The sequence below is a fragment of the Pongo pygmaeus genome, chromosome 15 (genome assembly GCF_028885625.2).
Source record: "Pongo pygmaeus isolate AG05252 chromosome 15, NHGRI_mPonPyg2-v2.0_pri, whole genome shotgun sequence".
NCBI lineage: Eukaryota > Metazoa > Chordata > Mammalia > Primates > Hominidae > Pongo > Pongo pygmaeus.
The window spans coordinates 102,560,594-102,580,202 of record NC_072388.2 but is presented as its reverse complement, the minus strand read 5'-3'; the positions used below and the strand labels follow the sequence as shown (position 1 = coordinate 102,580,202).

Sequence of the window (19,609 nt, the reverse complement as noted above, 5' to 3'; positions counted from 1 at the left end):
GGCCCCTGTAATCCTAGCTACTCAGGAGGCTGAGGTATGAGAATCGGCTGCAGTGAGCCGAGATCATGCCACTAAACTCCAGTCTGGGTGACAGAGAGAGACTGTTTCAAATTAAAATAAATAAATAAATAAATAATAAATAAACTTTTTGACATACTAATTTTAAAGGCAATTAAATAAACTTTTTAGAAATTTAATCCATGTCACATCATGAGTTTCACAAAGCAAGCAACAAAATATTTCCGATTTTTCTGACTTCTACAGTAGGCCTAACACCCAGAAGGAAACAGTAATCTCAGTAAGATGTTTGCAAATTTCAATTTTGTACAATCGAGCTCACAAAAACCCTATTTACAATTTACAACAGGCAGCCTCAACATCACAATGGTCTACATATATATTCTAAAAGGTCATCAAGTTAATTGTTATGAAATTCGAATAATATTTTTCCCCAGAAAAGTGTTAAAAATGATAGTTTTATTTCCTATTCTAGCCCACAATCTACATAAGCAAAACACCAGCAGCATTACATTTTTTTTAATAATTAAAAAAATTTAAGTTTTTGTGGGTTCATAGTAGCTGTATTACATTAATTTTTTTTTTTTTTTTTTTTGAGACTGGGTCTGGCTCTACCGTCCAGGCTGGAATACAATGGTGTGATCTCAGCTCACTACAACCTCCATCTCCCAGGCTCAAACCATCCTCCTGCCTCAGCCTCCCAAATAGCTGGGACTACTGGCGTGTACCACCATACCTAGCTCATTTTTGTATTGTTAGTAGAGACGGGGTTTCACCATGTTGGCCAGGCTGGTCTCAAACTCCCAACCCCAGGTGATCCACTTGCCTCGGCCTCCCAAAGTGCTGGGATTACAGGTGTGAGGCACTGCGCCTGGCACCCAGCTAATTTTTTTATATTTTTGGTAGAGATGGAATTTTACCATGTTGCCCAGGCTGGTCTTGAACTCCTGGGTTCAAGCAATCCTCCTGTCATGGCCTCCCAAAGTGCTGGGATTACATGGTGGCGTGAGCCACCATGCCTGGTCTACATTTAAACCTTAATTGATAGAAATAGCAATGTTTTTCTTAAAATTCAAGTTGCATGAAGTTGAGTTCCTATTAATCTTCCCAACTGTTTTGTATTCATGACTATTTTTTTAAATTAAAAAAAATATATTTTTATAGAGACAGGGGTCTCAAGCTACTTTGTCCAGGCTGGTCTTGAACTCCTGGCCTCAAGTGATGTTCCTGTCTAGGCCTCCCGAAGTGCTGGGATGACAGGCCTTGTGAGCCACTGTGCCCAGTCTTGACTATCTTTTCTAAAACATTAATCCACTTAAGGTTACTAAAGGATAGGCACTTTGAATTTGTTGCTATGACCTCTAGCCCCTATCAGAACATTCTGATAAGAAATGTATTGGCTGCTGATTAAAAGCATACTCAGTGATTGGACAGAAGCAGAATTAAAAATATAGTCCAAGGGCAGGCATGTTGGCTCATGCCTGTAAGCCTAGTGTTTTGGAAGGCTGAGATTGGAGGATCCCTTGAGGCCAGGAATTTGAGACCAGCCTGGGTAACATGGGAAGACTTCATCTCTACAAAAAATAAAAAATTAGCCAGGTGTGGTGGTCCACGCCTGTAGTCCCAGCTACTCAAGAAGCCAATGCAGGAGGATCGTTTGAGCCCAGGAGTTCAAGGCTACAGTACACTATGATCACGTCTGTGACTAGCCACTGCACTGCAGCCTGGGCCACACTGCAAGACTCCAACCATCTAAAAAAAAAAAAAAAAAAAAAAAAAGGCAGCCTTTTTTTTTTTTGAGATGGAGTTTTGCTCTTGTTGCCCAGGCTGGAGTGCAATGGTGTAATCTTGGTTCACTGCAACCTCTGCCTCCTGGGTTCAAGCGATTCTCCTGCCTTGGCCTCCCGAGTAGCTGGGATTATAGGCATGCGCCACCATGCCTGGCTAATTTTTGTTATTTATTTATTTTTTTTGTATTTTTAGTAGAGATGGGGTTTCTCCATGTTGGTCAGGCTGGTCTCAAACTCCTGACCTCAGGTGATCCACCCACCTCAGCTCCCCAAAGTGCTGGGATTACAGGCGTAAGCCACTGTGCTCAGCCCTTTTTTTTGTTTTTGAGACGGAGTCTTGCTCTGTTGCCAGGCTGGAGTGCAGTGGCGCTATCTCGGCTCACTGCAACCTCTGCCTCGTGGGTTCAAGTGATTCTCCTGCCTCAGCTTCCCAAGCAGCTGGGACTACAGGCGCATGCCATCACGCCCAGCTAATTTTTAGACAGGGTTTCACCATGTTGGTCAGGATGGTCTCAATCTCCTGACCTCATGATCCACCGGCCTCAGACTCCTAAAATGCTGGGATTACAGGTGGGAGCCACTGCGCCCGGCCTAAAAAAAGCAACTTTTATATGTAGTCCAAAGATACATATGCTAAGTGTCCTCAATCCTTCTTTGTTCAATCTCTATGTGGCTTGATGCAGGGTAAGTGGATAAAATAATAAGCCACTTCACAATTTTGAAACTTTACAGTAATATCCAATATCTAAAATTTATTTGAAAGATTCTGGGCCTGGCACAGTGGCTCATGCCTGTAATCACAGCATTTTGGGAGGCCAAGGCAGGTGGATCACTTGAAGTCAGGAATTTGAGACGAGCCTGGCCTAGTGAAACCCTATTTCTATTAAAAATACAAAAATCAGCCAGGTGTGGTAGTGTGTGCCTGTAATCCCAGCTACTGGGAGGCTGAGGCAGAAGAATTACATGAACCCGGGAGACGGAGGTTGCAGTGACCCGAGATCATGCCATTGCACTCTAGCCTGGGTAAAAGAGCGAGACTCCATTGCAAAAAAAAAGAAAAAAAGAAAAAAAAATAGAAAAGATTCTTTTTGCATTACTGTAACATAAGCACGTCACTTCTCTGGGGTCTTTAAATGAAGTAGTCTAAACAGTGTCGTCCGGGTATCTAAAGCATATGAAATCATAGGAGCAGAGTGTCTCTGCTATGTAGGTGGTTTAGCAACATTATTAACTTGAAAGATTAGGTTTAGTCAGTGCAAACTAAGAAAGTTCTGCATAACCTTGTCTGAACAGTCTATAATTAATAATGAAAGCTAACACTTGTTGAGCACTCACTATGTGTCAGTGCTATGTGGTTTAAGACTCACTGCAAACCTATACCATCATGATAGAATCATACAATTGAAGGTGTAATCAAACCTTCTCATGCCTAGTTTACAACAACCATTAGTCACACCTGGAATCTGGCCATTTTTTGAGAATATTATCAGAAGGCAGAATAATTACAGCAGAAAGTGGGCTGGCCTTCAGCACGACCAGTTTAAAACTAGTCTCAGAAAACTACTCACAGGTGTTTGTGCCAAAGTAACAACTGGCCCTAACCTATGCTCCCTGCGTCATTAACTTTATTGTTCCCACAGGAAAGCTGATAAAGATTGGCCTAGTAAGAACCAATTAATAAAACTAATTTTCAAAAGAAAAAAGCTATTAAAATTAATTATATTGCCTATGACGAGAAAAAGCCTTGCATTTAGTAAGCCTTTAAAATATCCTGTTTACAGTAGGATTCTGAAGGTAGTAAGGGCTTAAGATATGTGGAGTCTTTGGTTTAAACCTTTACACAGTTTTTAAAAAATTAGCCATCATTATTCTCATGTTGAAATTCTGTATGAACACTCATATAAAGAAGAAAACATTTAAGGCTAAATGTCGAAAATATTTAAGGCTAAAATTGGAACTTAACGTGTTTGTTTCAGAAGTTAACATAGGTCCAGGCATCCTACAGCTCACTCATATTTTAAATTAGTGAAGAAATAACATATATGGGTGGGTGAAGAGAGGGAAAAGGAACAATTTGCCGAAGAAGTCATCTGTGCAGGGAAAGCTACTTGTATCTCACTGAAGACTCAAGCATCAATTTTAAGGGAAAGTTGTCACGTTTAGTGCCTTAACTAAAGAAGTTAAACCCAATAATTTTCCAGTCTTTTAATTCATTTATAAGATAGGAAAGGAAAATCCAAATATTATTATAACGATGGGCCCTGTCTTTTAAGGTTTGGCGCTGAGACTCTCTTTGACTAAAGAGAAAGACGACACACCTTCAGAAGCAAAATATTTCAATGAAATACTAAGAGAAGCAATGAGACAGGTCAGGATACGAAAGAGTTGGCCCCAACAAGGCAGGTGTCTCCAGGGGGAATGCAGAAAGGAAATGATGCCAAAGAAATTAAAGAAGTCTTAAATATTATTTCCAAAGAGTGAAACGAAAAATTTTAGGAAAAGAGAATCAGAAGACACAGGCATATATGCATGTGCCTGGTGTATGATACATGTAGCACAGGATGGGAGCAGAGAGCAGATCTTAGTCTTAACACCCTTGAGGAGACTGACTCTGCACCTCAGACAGTCACATATCCTAAAGTTCAGAAGGAGCTGGGTAGTGCATTTTCAGAATTTAGAAGTAGTAAAGGTAATGAAACTTTTTTTTTTTTAGACGAGTCTTGCTCTGTCGTCCAGGCTGGACTGCAGTGGCGCAATCTCAGCTCACTGCAAACTCTGCCTCCCGGATTCAAGTAATTCTCCTGCCTCAGTCTCCCTGGTAGCTGGGACTACAGGCGCGTGCCACCACACATGGTTAATTTTCGTATTTTTAGTAGAGACGGGGTTTCACCACGTTGGCCAGGCTGGTCTCGAACTCCTGACCTCAAGTGATCCACCTGCCTTGGCCTCCCGAAGTGCTGGGATTACAGTTGTGAGCCACTGTGCCTGACCATAAAACATTTCTGTAGTCCTGTAGACTACAATCTATAACACCAGAAACTTCTAATTAAGTCTTCTATTGATATTTTCTATTAAGTCACTTTTGAACTAGAAGAAATTTGAGAGTTAAGAATTGAACTATAATACAAATCTTCCAGAGAGTAGACTACTATTAAGAAATACCTGGCCGGGTACAGTGGCTCACGCCTGTAATCCCAACACTTTGGGAGGCCGAGGCGGGTGGATCACAAGGTCAGGAGATGGAGACCATCCTGGCTAACATGGTGAAACCCCGTCTCTACTAAAAATACAAAAAATTAGCTGGGCGTGGTGGTGGGTGCCTGTAGTCCCAGCTACTCGGGAGGCTGAGGCAGGAGAATGGCGTGAACCCGGGAGGTGGAGCTTGCAGTGAGCCGAGATCAGGCCACTGCACTCCAGCCTGGGTGACAGAGCGAGACTCCGTCTCAAAAAAAAAAAAAAAAAAAAAAAAAAAGAAATACCTATACCAATCATTATCTGTAAACTGTCTACCCCAGCTCAAGTTCTTAATAGTTTTTAATCATAAGAAAAGACAATGTTGAAACACACACACACACGAGTCAGAAAAGAGAACAAGAGAATGTAAATATTGCTAAAAATTCAATGAATAATAACCATAATCTTACAGAACAAATGTTACTCCTCATATCAACTCAATCCTAAGTGGCCTATGGAACAGGGAAGTGATAAGCAGTTTGGAACTAAGGATGAAGGAGGAGAGAATTTTTGATTAGGCTGTCACAAAATGTAGTGATCAAACATTTTGTTTGACTAATGAGATCAAACATAGGTTAGGATTAAGAAACAGAACCTTACACTGTAACTGCAGAAAGTAAATGTCAGAACAATTCTGATGCAAACAATGTTCAAGTTAAAAGAATGATGTACACTTACTGCTCTTCCAAAAACAAAGAACGAAAATCCATGCCAGCCTGGGAAATTTGTTCTGAACAGAATATAGCATATTTAATGATTCTCTACCAATCTAACTTCTCTTTTCTCTCCACCCAGACTAACCCCACCTCAGAGTCTCTACACCTATCTAATCCCATTTTACTGACTCTACTTATTTTATTTCAAAACCCCAAGAAAATCATGTGCATGATAGGATGCTCTCCTTATTGACATGTAACATCATTGTCTTTTTAAAATCACGCTCATCCTATGTATGCTTGCTATGTAGCCAAATTAAAAGCATTCAGAAGGCTGGACTCTCCACTTCTCTTGGCTTCTCCAGTGTTTCTATTTAGACTCAGCCATCTCGACCCTTTGGTAAACTGCTGACCTTTAATGCTATCTGGTGCTGTACCTTCTCCCGAGGTATGACTCTCTGCCTCACGTCCTTATCTTCCCCACTTTCGGCTTTTGCTCAAGTTATTAATGAGCACAAGACAATCTCCATTTCCTTATTCATTGTTCTACAACATAACCACAGCTTACTATCTACTTACTCTAGGAAACCTCCTGGGTTTAACTCAATCCTTTTAACCATCATACACAGCCAGGCAGGAGGATGATGCTCTGGACAACAAAAAGAATTTAGAATTCTAGTATCTTGCTAAAAATTAGTATACAAATTTAACTTACCTTCAGAGAATACTTACAGTTTTAATTTGAAAATGATTATAAAAACAGAGCAGTAAATAACATGCTTCCATTTCTCTTGGGAAAAACAACTTTTCTTACACACAGGTAGAATTTCCTACCTGTTTTCTTTGCCATTCTGAATCACTGAGTGTCTATCAGCTGTAGTTCTCTCACTGCAAACATAAGTATTTCGTCGTGTCATTCCACCAGATGCTGTGTTACTCTATAAAAAAGGGCATTTTTGTCTTAAATTTATTTGGTAAACACAGTACAATGAGAAAAAATGAACTTATCTACATAAATAGGAATACCAGTCTTTTATTTACCTGTTTTTTGAGGCAAGGTCTTACTCTGTCACCCAGGCTGGAGTGCAGTGGAGCAATCTTGGCTCTGCCTCCCAAGATCAAGCAATCCTCCCACCACAGCCTCCCAAGTAGCTGGGAATACAGGCATGTGCCACCACATTTGGCTAATTTTTTTTTTTTCTTTTTTGAGATGGAGTCTTGCTCTGTCGCCATGCTGGAATGCAGTGGTGCGATCTCGGCTCACTGCAACCTCCCCCTCCTGGGTTCAAGCGATTCTCCTGCCTCAGCCTCCTGAGGTGCCTGGCCTGACAACCTAATTTTAAAATCGGCACCTTCAATAGATATTTCTTTAAAAAAGCTATACAATGGCTGGGCGCGGTAGCTCACACCTGTAATCCCAATACTTTGGGAGGCAGAGGTGGGCGGATCTCCTGAGGTGAGGAGTTCGAGACCAGCCTGACCAACATGGAGAAACCCCGTCTCTGCTAAAAATACAAAATTAGCTGGCTGTGGTGGTGCACGCCTGTAATCCCAGCTACTCAGGAGGCAGGAGGCTGAGGTAGGAGAACCACTTAAACCTGGGAGGCGGAGGTTGTGGTGAGGTGAGATTGCACCACTGCACTCCAGCCTGGGCAACAAGAGCAAAACTCAGTCTCAAAAAAAAAAAAAAAAAAGCTATACATATGGCCAAGAAGCACATGAAAAGATGCCCAATATCATCGGTCATTAAAGAAATGCAAATCAAAACCATGAGGTACTACTTCACACCTGCTAGGAAAACTTTAAATAATAAAATAATTGTTAGAAAGAATGTGAAGAAAACAGGGACTCTCACTATTGCTGGATAAAATGGTGCAGTTGTGAGGAAAACAGTTTGGCAGTTTCTCAAAAAATTAAACATGGAGTTACCATATTACTCAACAATTTTATTCCTAAATATATACCCAAGAAAAATGAAAACACAGCCAGGTGCAGAGGCTAACACCTATAATCCCAGCCCTTTGGGAGGCTGAGGCAGGAGGTCTGCTTGAGCCTAGGAGTTTGAGACCAGCCTGGCTGGGCTACATAGGGAGACCTCATCTCTACCACAACAAACAAACAGAAAAAATAAGCCAGGCATGGTGACGCATGCCTGTGGTATCAGCTATTTGGGAGGCTGAGGTGGGAGGATCACTTGGGTCTGGGAGGTCGAAGTTGCAATGAGCCGTGTTTGCATCATTGTACTTTAGCCTAGGTGACAGAGTGAGACTGTCTCCTCCCCAAAAAGGAGGAAAGAAATTAAAACATTTAAGTCCACATAGAAATTTGTACACAATTATTTATAGTGGCATTATTCATTTTAACCAACACATGGGAATAACATAAATGTCCATCAACAGATGAACAGTTAAATTGTAGTATATATACAAAATGGAATACTACCCCCAAAAGAAACAAAGTACTAATACATGCTACAGGCCGGGCGCAGTGGCTCACGCCTGTAATCCCAGCGCTTTGGGAGGCTGAGGTGGGTGGATCACCTGAGGTTGGGAGTTCGAGACCAGACTGACCAACATGGAGAAACCCCGTTCTCTACTAAAAATACAAAATTAGCCAGGCATGGTGGCGCACACCTGTAATCCCAGCTACTCAGGAGGCTGAGGCAGGAGAATCGCTTGAACCCGGGAGGTGGAGGTTGCAGCGAGCCAAGATCGTGTCATTGCACTCTAGGCAACAGGAGCGAAATGCCATCTCAAAAAAAAAAAAAAAGGGAAAAGAAATACATGCTACAACTTGGATGAACCATGAAAACATTATGCTGAGTCAAAGAAAGAAGTAGACACAAAAGGATACATGTGAAATTATTCCATTTATATAAAATATTCAGAACAGGCAAATCCAGAGACAGAACACAGACTGGTGGTTGCCAGGGCATGAGGGGGAAGGGAGGGGGAAGGGAGGGGGGCAGAGGGGAGAGGAGGAATGGAAAGTGATTACTTAAGGGATACAGGTGTTCTTTTTTTTTTTTTTTTGAGATGGAGCCTCGCTCTTTCACCCAGGCTGGAGTGCAGTGGCACCATCTCGCCTCACTGAAACTTCTGCCTCCTGGGTTCAATCGATTCTCCTGTCTCTGCCTCCCGAGTAGCTGGGATTACAGGCGCCCGCCACCATGCCTGGCTAATTTTTGTATTTTTAGTAGAGATGGGGTTTCACCATGATGGCCAGGCTGGTCTTGAACGCCTGACCTTGTGATCTGCCCGCTTCGGCCTCCCAAAGTGCTGGATTACAGGCGTTAGCCACTGCACCCAGCCACTTCTTTTTTTTTTTTTTTTTTTTAGGACAGGGTCTTGCTCTGTTGCCCAGGCTGGAATATGATGGTGTGACCATGACTCACTGCAGCCTCAACCTCTTGGGCTGAAATGATCTTCCCACCTAAGCCTCTCAAGTAGCTGGTACTACAGGTGTGCATCATCATGCTCAACTATTTTCTTTTTAATTTTTTTTGTAGAGATGAGATCTCACTCTGGTGCCCAGGCTGATCTCAGACTCTTGGGCTCAAGTGATCCTCTCACCTCAGCCTCCCAAAGCACTGGGATTATAGGGGTGAGCCACTGTGCCCAGCCTAAACAGATGCTCCTTCTGGGGAGCTCAAAAAGTTCTGAAACTAAAGAGAGGTGTTGGTTGCACAATACTGTGAGTGTACCAAATGCCACCGCATTGCCCACTTTAAAATGGTTAATCATTGTCATGTGGATTCACGTGAATTTAACTTCCAAAACAAAAAACTAAAAAGTAAGGAATAAGTCACAGCTATGGACTTTTTAAAAATTTTTTGAGATGGAGTCTCGCTCTGTTACCCAGGCTGGAGTGCAATGACACAATCTCAGCTCACTGCAACCTCCATCTCCTCGGTTAAAGCAATTCTCCTGCCTCAGCCTCCCGAGTAGCTAGGATTACAGGAGCACGCGACTACACCCGGCTGATTTTTGTATTTTTAGTAGAGATGGGATTTCACCATGTTGGCCAGGCTGTTCTTTAACTCCTGACCTCAAGTGATCCACCTGCCTTGGCCTCCCACAGTGCAGGGATTACGGGTGTGAGCCACCGTGCCTGGCCATAGCTATGGAATTTTATCAGATAATTTTTAAACAAAGATAGAGCAGTCACTTTTACTACAGCTTGAGCAGACCATCTACAGAGAAATCCCGAAGACTCATGGGAGAAAATAATAATGTTGCTAACTACCTTTTTCCCTTTGTAAGTAATTTAATATGGGTGGAATGAAAATACTCATGATTCACTTTCAGAAGGGCAGTGTGCAGACAAGAGCAAAGGGGAAGAGAAGTCGTGAAGGCAGGGAATAATGCCCTCATCTTCTCTGGTAACTGTCAATACACGTTGGAGACTGAATTTTAACCGCAGGAGTATGGAAACAATAATCCTACTGTATGGCATTTGGAGGCCAAAATAAACTTTTCACACAGGGTTTACTTCGACTAAGCATAAGGTCAGAGGATGAAACACGCAAACCCAGTCCCCAGAATGGAACAATGAAGGGCTTTCAGAGAAGAACAGGGTTTCTCAACAGCCTCCTCAGTCCAGGGTTTTTCTGGAGTTAGAGGCAGGGCTGCATCACTGTTAATTTTGTAGGGAAAAATGTGCTTATAGAATAATCTTAAGATTGTTTACTTCTCTGCAAATTCTTTAATATGTTAGGTTAGATAGAACATACTTCAATACACAGAAAAAAGTTTCTGAAGCTGAATGGATTCAATTTAATTTAGTAAATATTATCTACTTACTGGGGAGATTTTGTTACAGATAGGGATTAAGAGCTGGATTCAGGTTGGCAACGTAATTTTAGGCAATTACCCAACTTTTTTTTCACCTTAAAATGTAGCTAATCCATGAAAAAGCACTTAGCATGGTCCTTCGCACATGGTAAGAACTCAGCCAACACTCTTCATCATTAGAGCCCTTTGCAGACTCAGTGTGAACACCACATCTTTGGGGCATTGGCCGTCAGACCTCCCCGTGTGTGCACATAGGCTTCTGTCTGCACTGTCATTGTTTTCATTCACTTCCTGTTAGACTGTGAGGTCTTTCCATGTCTCAGCACCTGACAACCTAAGGCTCAGCAGGTGTCTGTGAAATAACTGGAACCAGCCCTTGCAATAAAGGACCTATCACCATCTAGTGTCTATGGTGGGTGTGCTATGCTCTGAATGTGTCCCCTCCAAAACTCATGTTGAAGCTTTATCTCCCATAGGAGAAAACAGTATTTGGAGGTGAGTCTTTTAGGTGTTTAGGCCATGAGGGCTCCGCCTTCATGAATGGATTAGTGTCTTTTTTTTTTTTTTGAGAAGGAGTCTCGCTCTGTTGCCAGGCTAGAGTGCAGTGGTGCGATCTCGGCTCACTGTAACCTCTGCCTCCTGAGTTCAAGCAATTCTCTGCCTCAGCCTCCTGAGCAGCTGGGATTACAGGTGCCGGCCACCACGCCCGGCTAATTTTTGTATTTTTAGTAGAAATGGGGTTTCACCATCTTGGCCAGGCTGGTCTTGAACTCCTGACCTCGTGATCCAGCCACCTCGGCCTCCCAAAGTGCTGGGATTACAGGCGTGAGCCACCGTGCCCGACCGGATTAGTGTCTTATAAAAGGGCTTGAGGGGGTGAGTTCACCACTTCTGTCCCTTCAGCCCCATGAGAACACAGCATTCGTCTCCTCTGAAGGATGCCAGCACCAAGGTATCATGCTGGAAGCAGAGAACAGGGCCCTTGCCAGACACTGAACTTGCTGGTGCCTTCATCTTGGACTTCTCAGCCTCCAGAATTGTAAGAAATAAATGTCTTTTCTTTATAAATTAGCCAGTCTCAGGTATTTTGTTACAGCAGCAAGAATGAACTAAGAGAGTGTCAACAATAAATACCTACAATGCAGCAGGTAGATCTCTATAATTAAGACTGGGCATCTGCCTAGTACAGAGGGTATTCCAGGTATGGGGACCACAGGAGTAAAATGAACACCTGGCTTCTAGCCGGTTCCAACCCTACCACCCTAAGACCACTCTATAGTTCAACAACACTTACACTAGGTACAGTGGAGCTTTTCTTGCGTTCAGGAATATCCGCCTTATTGGGATTACTTGCATTCCCAAGCATGGGACTGGCTGGAGCAATTCCCTTTCCTCCAACAGCACTGCCACTTGATTTCCGGGAGGAAATTCCATCTTCTTTGAGGTCACTATCTGCAGTGCTGGTCTGACTCCTTTTCGGATACGCCACAACAGAAGGAATAGCTGGTCCAGCTAAAATAAAGAGTTTACTTTTTAAATGACTGAATATAGTTTCAAGTTTTATTCTGTGACAGTAACCGTATTTTGTAAGATGATCTAAGGTTGCTATTCACCTAAAAAAATGTAAAACAGTAAAATCCTCTAAGATGTTTCCCACTTATATCTAATGTTTGCCTTATGCAATGAATTCAATATTGAAATTTCACTTAATACCCCTAACTTTCTACTTAAAAGATTTTTTTTTTTTTTAATAATAAGTGTTTAGAGTTGTTCTTTGGAAACATCTTAAGGTGGTGGTACTGCATAGATTCAAACTAATTAGATGCATACATAACAAGCAGAATGAACCAGTTCATCTTGTACATCTGAGTGAATTACATCCTCTTTTGTAGGAGAGATGCCATCACCTTTTGGAAGAGAAAAGTATAGATTTTATGGGCCACTTCTTTTGAAGTTTTATCTTGGATCTTTTTAAAAGCACTCAGTCTTCTAGATAAACCGGAGTTTGAGTAGACAGGGGAAGGTGTAGAAGCAGAAGAATCATGCAAGCGACAGGGAGGAAGTCGGTGGAGGTCACTAGTCATTCCTGCCACTCCAGGAGGAGTGTGTCCAGGGACATGTGCCTAGGGACATGTGGATGACAGACTAATGTCCTGTAGTAAACCACACAGAGACTCCAACAGCAGCACAGGAGATTCAGAGGGCAAAGAATCTTGGAAATGAACATGACAACTAGTATATGCCTCAGATATGATAATCCAGTGGTAATCTTAAAAGACAGAGTCAAATGCTTGTTTTTTCTTTTCTTTTGAGACGGAGTCTAGCTCTCTCGCCCAGGCTGGAGTGCAGTGGCGCAATCGCAGCTCAGTGCAACCATTGCCTACTGGGTTCAAGGGATTCTCCAGCCTCAGCCTCCGGAGTAGCTGAAACTACAGGCGCGTGCCAGCTTATTTTTTTTTTTTTTTGTATTTTTTTTTTTTTTTTTAGTAGAGACGGGGTTTCACAGTGTTAGCCAGGATGGTCTCGATCTCCTGACCTCGTGATCCACCCACCTTGGCCTCCCAAAGTGCTGTGATTACAGGCGTGAGCTACCGCGCCTGGCCTGTTTTTTCTAAGGCAGAAGAGAATTTATATTTTAGATATATTATATCTAAAATATGATATATTTTACATATATTAAAGGTGGGAGGTGTGTGGTAGCTCATGCTTGTAATTCCAACACTTTGGGAGACTGAGGTGGGAGGATGGCTTCAGCTCAAGAGTTTGAGGCTGCATGTGGCTTGGGTGACAGAGTGAGAACCTGTCTCAATAAATAAATTTAAAAAACAAACAAACAAAAACTGGGAGGGGGAAGGAGCTAGTTCTTGGACAAAAATCTAAATGGCAAACCTATTTGGAACTGAATTAAAAGTAAATAAGGGCTTTATTTTATTTATGGGAGAACAACAACTAAGCTTTTGGTTTAGTAATTTTAACATATAAAACAAAAACTTAATCAAGTATAGGGTGATATTAGCCTCAATGCTTATCTTTCTTCCCAATACCATGAGACGTCTACTGACATTGTGAACTTTCAGGTTACCACTGATTTGCTTTCCAACTTTTATTTGTGTTTAGAAAATATAAAACCTTTTAAGATTTGAGATCCTGAAGAGAAACAGACCTTGATCTAATCCACTGACCTCGTTCAGATTTCCCCAGTTTTACTTGCACTAATTTGTATGTCTGTGTATTTCATTCTATACTCTTTTATTACATGTTCAGATTTATGTGGTCACCATCAGTCAAGATTTGGAACATTTCCATCTCAAAGACCCTGTGGACTACCCTTTCATAGCCACAGCCACTTCCCTCTTAACTCTAACTCCCTTTTGCTAAACCCCTGCAACCGCTAACCTGCTCGCCATCTCTAGAATTCTGTCATTTCAAGAATGTTATATGAATGGGCATCCATGGAATGTAACCTTTTGTGTACTTTCACCCAGTATAATTCCCTTGAGATCCATCTGAGTTGTGCACATCATAGTTTGTTCCTTTTTTTTTTTTTGAGATGGAGTCTCGCTCTGTGGCCAGGCTGTGGAGTGCAGTGGCTCAATCTTGGCTCACTGCAATCTCCACCTCCCGGGTTCAAGCGATTCTCCTGCCTCAGCCTCACGAGTAGCTGGGACTACAGGCGCCTGCCACCACGCTCAGCTAATTTTTTGTAATTTTACTAGAGACGGGGTTTCACCATGTTGGCCAGATGGCCTCGATCTCTTGACCTCATGATCTGCCTGCCTCGGCCTCTCAAAGTGCTGGGATTACAGGCGTGAGCCACCGCACCCGGCCTGTTCCTTTTTATTGTGAGTAGTAGTCCACGGTATGGATGTGTCACAAAGAAATTTCATTTTTTTTTTTTTGAGACGGAGTCTCGCTCTGTTGGCCCAGGCTGGAGTGCAGTGGCATGATCTTGGCTCACAGCAAGCTCCACCTCCCGGGTTCACACCATTCTCCTGCCTCAGCCTCCCGGGTAGCTAGGACTACAGGCACCTGCCACCAAGCTCAGCTGATTTTGTTTTTGTATTTTTAGTAGACACAGGGTTTCACCGTGTTAGCCAGGATGTTCTCGATCTCCTGACCTTGTGATCCACCTACCTCGGCCTCCCAAAGTGCTGGGATTATGCAACCGGCCAGAAATTTCATTTTTATGTAATCAAACTTGTAAGTCTTTTATTTCATGGGTTTGGTGTTTGGGGTGACAGAAACACCTTCACCAGTCCAAGTTACAAAGCAAATAATCCCAAGTTTTCTTTCAATATTTCTGGAGTTTTATTTACATCTTTTTTTTTTTTTGAGACAGAGTCTCACTCTGTTGCCCAGGCTGGAGTGCAGTGGCTTCATCTCGGCTCACTGCAAGCTCCGCCTCCCGGGTTCATGCCATTCTCCTGCCTCAGCCTCCCGAGTAGCTGGGACTATAGGTGCCCGCCACCACGCCTGGCTAATTTTTTCTATTTTTTAGTAGAGACGGGGTTTCACCATGTTAGCCAGGATGGTCTCAATCTCCTGACCTCGTGATCCACCTGCCTCGGCCTCCCAAAGTGCTGGGATTACAGGCATGAGCCACTGCACCCAGCCCTATATTTGTATCTTAACTCCAATTAGAATTCATCCTTGTATAAGATGTGAGAAATTGATCCAGATTAATTTTTTTTCTGAGAACTACCAAATTGCCCCAATACCACTCATTGATTAGTAAACAGTGATTTTTTTTTCATTTTTTAAAAAACAAGCAAAAGAACCCCTTGAAAATCAGATGAAGATCACCATTCGCAGAAAAACCGTGTACACACATATGGGGTGTTCACACGTGGGTCTCAAACTAGGAAGGACAGCTACAGATTACATTGTGGCTTTAGAGAAGCAGGCACCCATGCAGAGGTCAGCATCCACAGGCAGGGAAAAGGGAAGGGAGAGGTGAGACGAGGCAGGAGGATGAGGTGAAAGTCAGCCTGGCTATACAGGCTTGCCTGCCTTCAGAAATTCCAAGAAAGATGAGGATTATGAAAAAGCTACTCCAATGAGGTACTTCAGTGAAGAAAAAACACAGGGCTGGGACTAGGAGGCCTGAGCTCTGCCCCAGGTGTTTCTCATTTACTATGTAACCTTGGGAGACTTGGTAATCTCTCTTGGTCTATTTCTTTAGGGATAAAACAGAGGTTTGGTGAGTGTACAATACCATGTCTAAAGCTCTTTTTATCTCTAAAACTGAGCTAGGGGAAAAAAGGCACTAATAATCCGGATGGAATCTATGTGCTTAAGGAATAACTTACTAACATATTCCTTACAGAAATGTGAAAATCCCATTGTCAGGTTTCTTCTAGGATTGAGAGACAATTTAAACCAGATGGTTTCAGGGCAATATACAGGCGTTTAATTGCCATGTGGTCCATAAGCACTAGAAACTCCCCTTGTTAGTGACTAACATGAACACAAAAAAGGCAGACCTAGATCAACACGTCACCTACAAATGCTAGGATCACAAATCCTGATGAGAATGAGTTCTGAGCTCTCAGTCACACCCTAGAATAGCAGGCACTGTAGATGGTTTACACTAGTGATATTAGTACACTGTTGCTTCAGTCCAAACCATGTAGAAAGGCAGGCAACAGAAGGAAGAGAAATGGAAATCAAGCCAAGTGTAATCATTTTTAGTACAAAATCAAAGCTGTCCACACCTAAAATGCCCTGTGCAGTCCTAAGTGTCAAATCTCAAGATGAAAGTACTAAGATGGAAAATGTCCAGAGAAGAGAAATAAAATGAGGCTGAGCGCAGTGACTCATGCCTGTAATCCCAGCACTTTGGGAGGCTGAGGCGGATGGATCACCTGAGTTCAGGAGTTCGGGACCAGCCTGGCCAAATGTGGTGAAACCCCGTCTCTACTAAAAATAAAAAAAATAGCTGGGCGTGGTGATGCATGCCTGTAGTCCCAGCTACCTGGGAGGCTGAGGCAGGAGAATTACTAGAACCCAGGAGGCGGAGGTTGCAGTGAGCCGAGATCGTGCTATTGCACTCCAGCCTGGGCGACAAGAGTGAAACTCCGTCTCAAAAAAAAAAAAAAAAAAAAAAAAAAAAATAGATTTAGTACCTGAATCCTGGAATAGTAGAATTAAAGGAAATATCTGCAATGTTAACATTTATAGTTATGGGTGAGTAAACACACATGCTAGTCTCAGGACTCTGACACACAGGCTGCCTTGAAGGCAGAGCAACTGTACAGCCTGGTAAGCCTACCCACTGGGAGTCTTATGTCTCATAAAGGACTGGCTTCTAGGTGAAGTTTAAAAGGGAGAGTGGCTTAACCACACTAACAGCAAGAGTATGGACGAGAATGACACAGTAAAACATTTAAACCAATTAAGGCAAAACTGAGGTTCCATATATTCTCCAGGGCTGTCCTGTCTATTATGAGAGTTACTGGCCACAACTGGCTATATATTACACTTAAGTTAAAAAAAAATTTTTTTTTTTTTTTTTTTGAGATGGAGTCTCACTCTGTCACTAGGCTGGAGTGCAGTGGCACGATCTTGGCTCACTGCAACCTCTGCCTCCCAGGTTCAAGCGATTCTCCCGCCTCAGCCTCCTGAGTAGCGGGAATTACAGGCACACGCCACCATGCCCAGCTAATTTTTTAATTTTTAGTAGAGATGGGGTTTCACCACGTTGGTCAGGCTAGTCTCGAACTCCTGACCTAGCGATCCACACGCCTTGGCCTCCCAAGGTGCTGGAATTACAGGCGTGAGCCACCACATCTGGCCAGGAAAATTTTAAAAGGGTAAAAATCAGCCAGGCCAATTACAGACTCACACGTGTAATCCCAGCACTTTGGGAGGCCAAGGTGGGTGGCTCACCTGAGGTCAGGAGTTCTAGACCAGCCTGGCCAACATGGTGAAATCCCATCTCTACTAAAAACACAATATTGGCCAGGTGTGGTGGCGTGTGTGTATAGTCCCAGCTACTTCGGAGGCTGAGGTTGCAGTGAGCCGAGATCATGCCGTTGCACTCCAGCCTGGGTAACAAGAGCGAAATTCCATCTCAAAAAATAAACAAATAAATAAGGCCAGGCGCGGTGGCTCACACCTATAATCCCAGCACTTTGGGAGGCCAAGGTGAGTGGATCGCTTGAGCTCACAAGTTCAAGACCAGCCTAGCCAATATGGTGAAACCCTGTCTCTATTAAAAATACAAAAATTAGCCGGGTGTGGTTGTGCATGCCTGTAATCCCAGCTACTCGGGAGGCTGAGGCAGGAGAATTGCTGGAATCCGGGAGGTGGAGGTTGCAGTGAGCCAAGATCATGCCACTGCACTCCAGCCTGGGCGACAAGAGCCAGATTCCATCTGAAAAATAAATAAATAAATAAATAAATAAATATAATAAAAAATACATAAAAATAAAAAGGGTAAAATTCATTTCCTCAGTTCAAATACTTGATAGCCACAAGTGGCCAGTAGCTTCTTGACTGGACAGCACAGATATACAAAACTGTAATCATCTCAGAAAGTTCTACTGGACAGTGCTACTCTGCAAAGTAAATACAATGCAGAGGTGAAGAGAGTGAATAGAACTACAGACTAAGCGCTGGGCATAGTGGCTCACGCCTGTAATCCTAGCACTTTAGAAGGCTGTGGTGAGAAAATTGCTTGAACTTGAAGTTTGAGACCAGCTTGGGCAACATAGCGAGACCCCCATCTCCATTTAAAAAAAAAAAAAAAAAAAAGAAAAAGAAAAACTACAGATTAAAGCAGAGGTTCTAGAAGGGCAAATGGTAAGGTTTCCACTCAACTAAGCTTTATCCAGCAAAAATCTACTGAATGTATAAAGAAGATCAGAGCCTTGAAGTAATATGTAATCATGGCAGCACCTGCAGGAACACTAAGAAAAAATGCTGGCCAGGCACGGTGGCTCATGCCTGTAATCCCAGCACTTCGGGAGGCCAAGGCAGGCAGATCACTTGAGGCCAGGAGCCGAAGACCAGCCTGGCCAAATGTGGTGAAACCCCGTCTCTACTAAAAATACAAAACTTAGCCAGGCATGGTGGTACACGCCTGTAGTCCCAGCTACTCGGGAGGCTGAGGCAGGAGAATCGCTTGAACCTGGGAGGTGGAGGTTGCAGTGAGCCAAAACCGTGCCACTCCACTCCAGCCTGGGCAACAGAGTGAGACTCTGTCTCAAAAAAAAAAGAAAAAAGAAAGAAAGAGATGCCAAGCCAGGCTCTGAGCAAGAGAATGCTTCCCAGTGCTAGGAGATCTCTTGCCTGGACTCTTAAGAGAAGGCACTGGGATACTCCAAAACTTACCATGGTCACTGTAGCGTCTTTGCTTCTGGCTTGAAGAAACACTTCTCTGCACTTTGTGGTGAGGAGACTGGCCAGTACTGTTGTTGAGATCACTGCTCGGCCTAACCTTAGCAAGTGAAAGATTGCTGCTAGAACTGGAATCACTAGCATCCAGCTAAGAGAAAATGAGAAAAACAGAGCAAACCACAACACGAACCCAAATGGCTTATTAGGAAGTTAAACTTTTCATTAACACAGACCTCTCATAAACCGTTCATTCAGAGAGAGGAGGAATCACAATGTACAAAAGTGACAACCCTAAACTCAAGCAAAAGTAGTTTTCTGACTGCTGGAAAGACACTAAAGGTAATGTATTCATGATTTTCTTTCCAGGCTTTCTCAAATAACTTTAAATGCTGTATTTACTTCATCTGATGCTTTACGTCATTTCTAAGCTATTAATGACTACAGGTTAATTTATGAAAGACCAGGTTTATGACAACATCCATCTTTGTTTTTTTTTTTTTTGAGACAGAGTCTCACTCTGTCACCCAGGCTGGAGTGCAGTGGCGTGATCCTGGCTCACCGCAACCTCCGCCTCTCAGGGTCAAGCAGTTCTCGTGCCTCAGCCTCGCAAGTAGCTGGGATTACAGGCAAGCGCCAACATGCCCGGCTAATTTTTTGTTTGTTTGTTTTAGCAGAGACAGAGTTTCCCTATGTTGGCCAGTTTGGTCTTGAACTCCTGGTCTCAAGTGATCTGTCAGCCTTGGCCTCCCAAAGTGCTGGGATTACAGGCATGAGCCAC

The 19,609-nt window shown here is 43.0% G+C and overlaps 1 protein-coding gene across 11 annotated transcripts in view; it reads right to left on the bottom strand.

Annotated features, from left to right (window-relative positions):
• Positions 1 to 19,609, bottom strand: part of MARK3 (microtubule affinity regulating kinase 3) — a 117,393-nt gene that overhangs the window by 16,741 nt on the left and 81,043 nt on the right. For 7 of the 11 annotated variants that reach the window (XM_054449374.2, XM_054449376.2, XM_054449375.2 and 4 more), the window contains 3 exons: positions 18,826 to 18,979; positions 11,786 to 12,003; positions 6,533 to 6,636 (listed from right to left, as the gene is read on the bottom strand). In XM_054449374.2, coding sequence (XP_054305349.2) covers positions 6,533 to 6,636; positions 11,786 to 12,003; positions 18,826 to 18,979 — 476 coding nt within the window. The remainder of the gene's footprint in view (positions 1 to 6,532; positions 6,637 to 11,785; positions 12,004 to 18,825; positions 18,980 to 19,609) is intronic. The other 4 variants (XM_054449378.2, XM_063651241.1, XM_054449380.2 and 1 more) reach the window with 1 other exon arrangement.